Source organism: Mesitornis unicolor, unplaced genomic scaffold, assembly GCF_000695765.1.
Source record: "Mesitornis unicolor isolate BGI_N332 unplaced genomic scaffold, ASM69576v1 scaffold43008, whole genome shotgun sequence".
NCBI classification, from domain to species: domain Eukaryota; kingdom Metazoa; phylum Chordata; class Aves; order Mesitornithiformes; family Mesitornithidae; genus Mesitornis; species Mesitornis unicolor.
In genome coordinates, this window is record NW_010203286.1 from 1 (window position 1) to 345 (window position 345).

The 345-nt window shown below is 37.7% G+C and overlaps 1 protein-coding gene across 1 annotated transcript in view; it reads left to right on the top strand.

Moving 5' to 3' along the window:
- Positions 1 to 164: 164 nt before the first annotated feature.
- LURAP1L (leucine rich adaptor protein 1-like) overlaps positions 165 to 345 on the top strand; it is a gene marked incomplete at its 5' end in the record, with an annotated part of 398 nt that continues 217 nt past the window's right edge. The window contains one exon of the mRNA XM_010190654.1: positions 165 to 340. Coding sequence (XP_010188956.1) covers positions 165 to 340 — 176 coding nt within the window. The remainder of the gene's footprint in view (positions 341 to 345) is intronic.

Here is a 345-nt window from a genome sequence, read left to right on the forward strand (position 1 = left end):
AATTATTTAATTATTTAATTAATTATTTAGATATTTTTGTCCTAGAGGTGCAAAGTGGATTTTTTTGTAAGTGTTGTTTTAACCCACTCAGTACCTCCAGCCTGCTATTTGCAGTTTCTTTTTGAAGGAAACAATTAATTCTTTTAATAACTTTTACTTTGTAGGTTAATCTCCGAGCCATGGATGTGAAACTTATGCGCCAGCTACTCATCATCAATGAAAGTATTGAATCAATCAAGTGGATGACTGAAGAGAAGGCCATTGCCAGCAGAGGTAGCAGTTTGAGTGGCAGCCTATGCAGCTTGCTGGAAAGTCAGGAGACATCCCTCTATGGCAGGCGGTAAA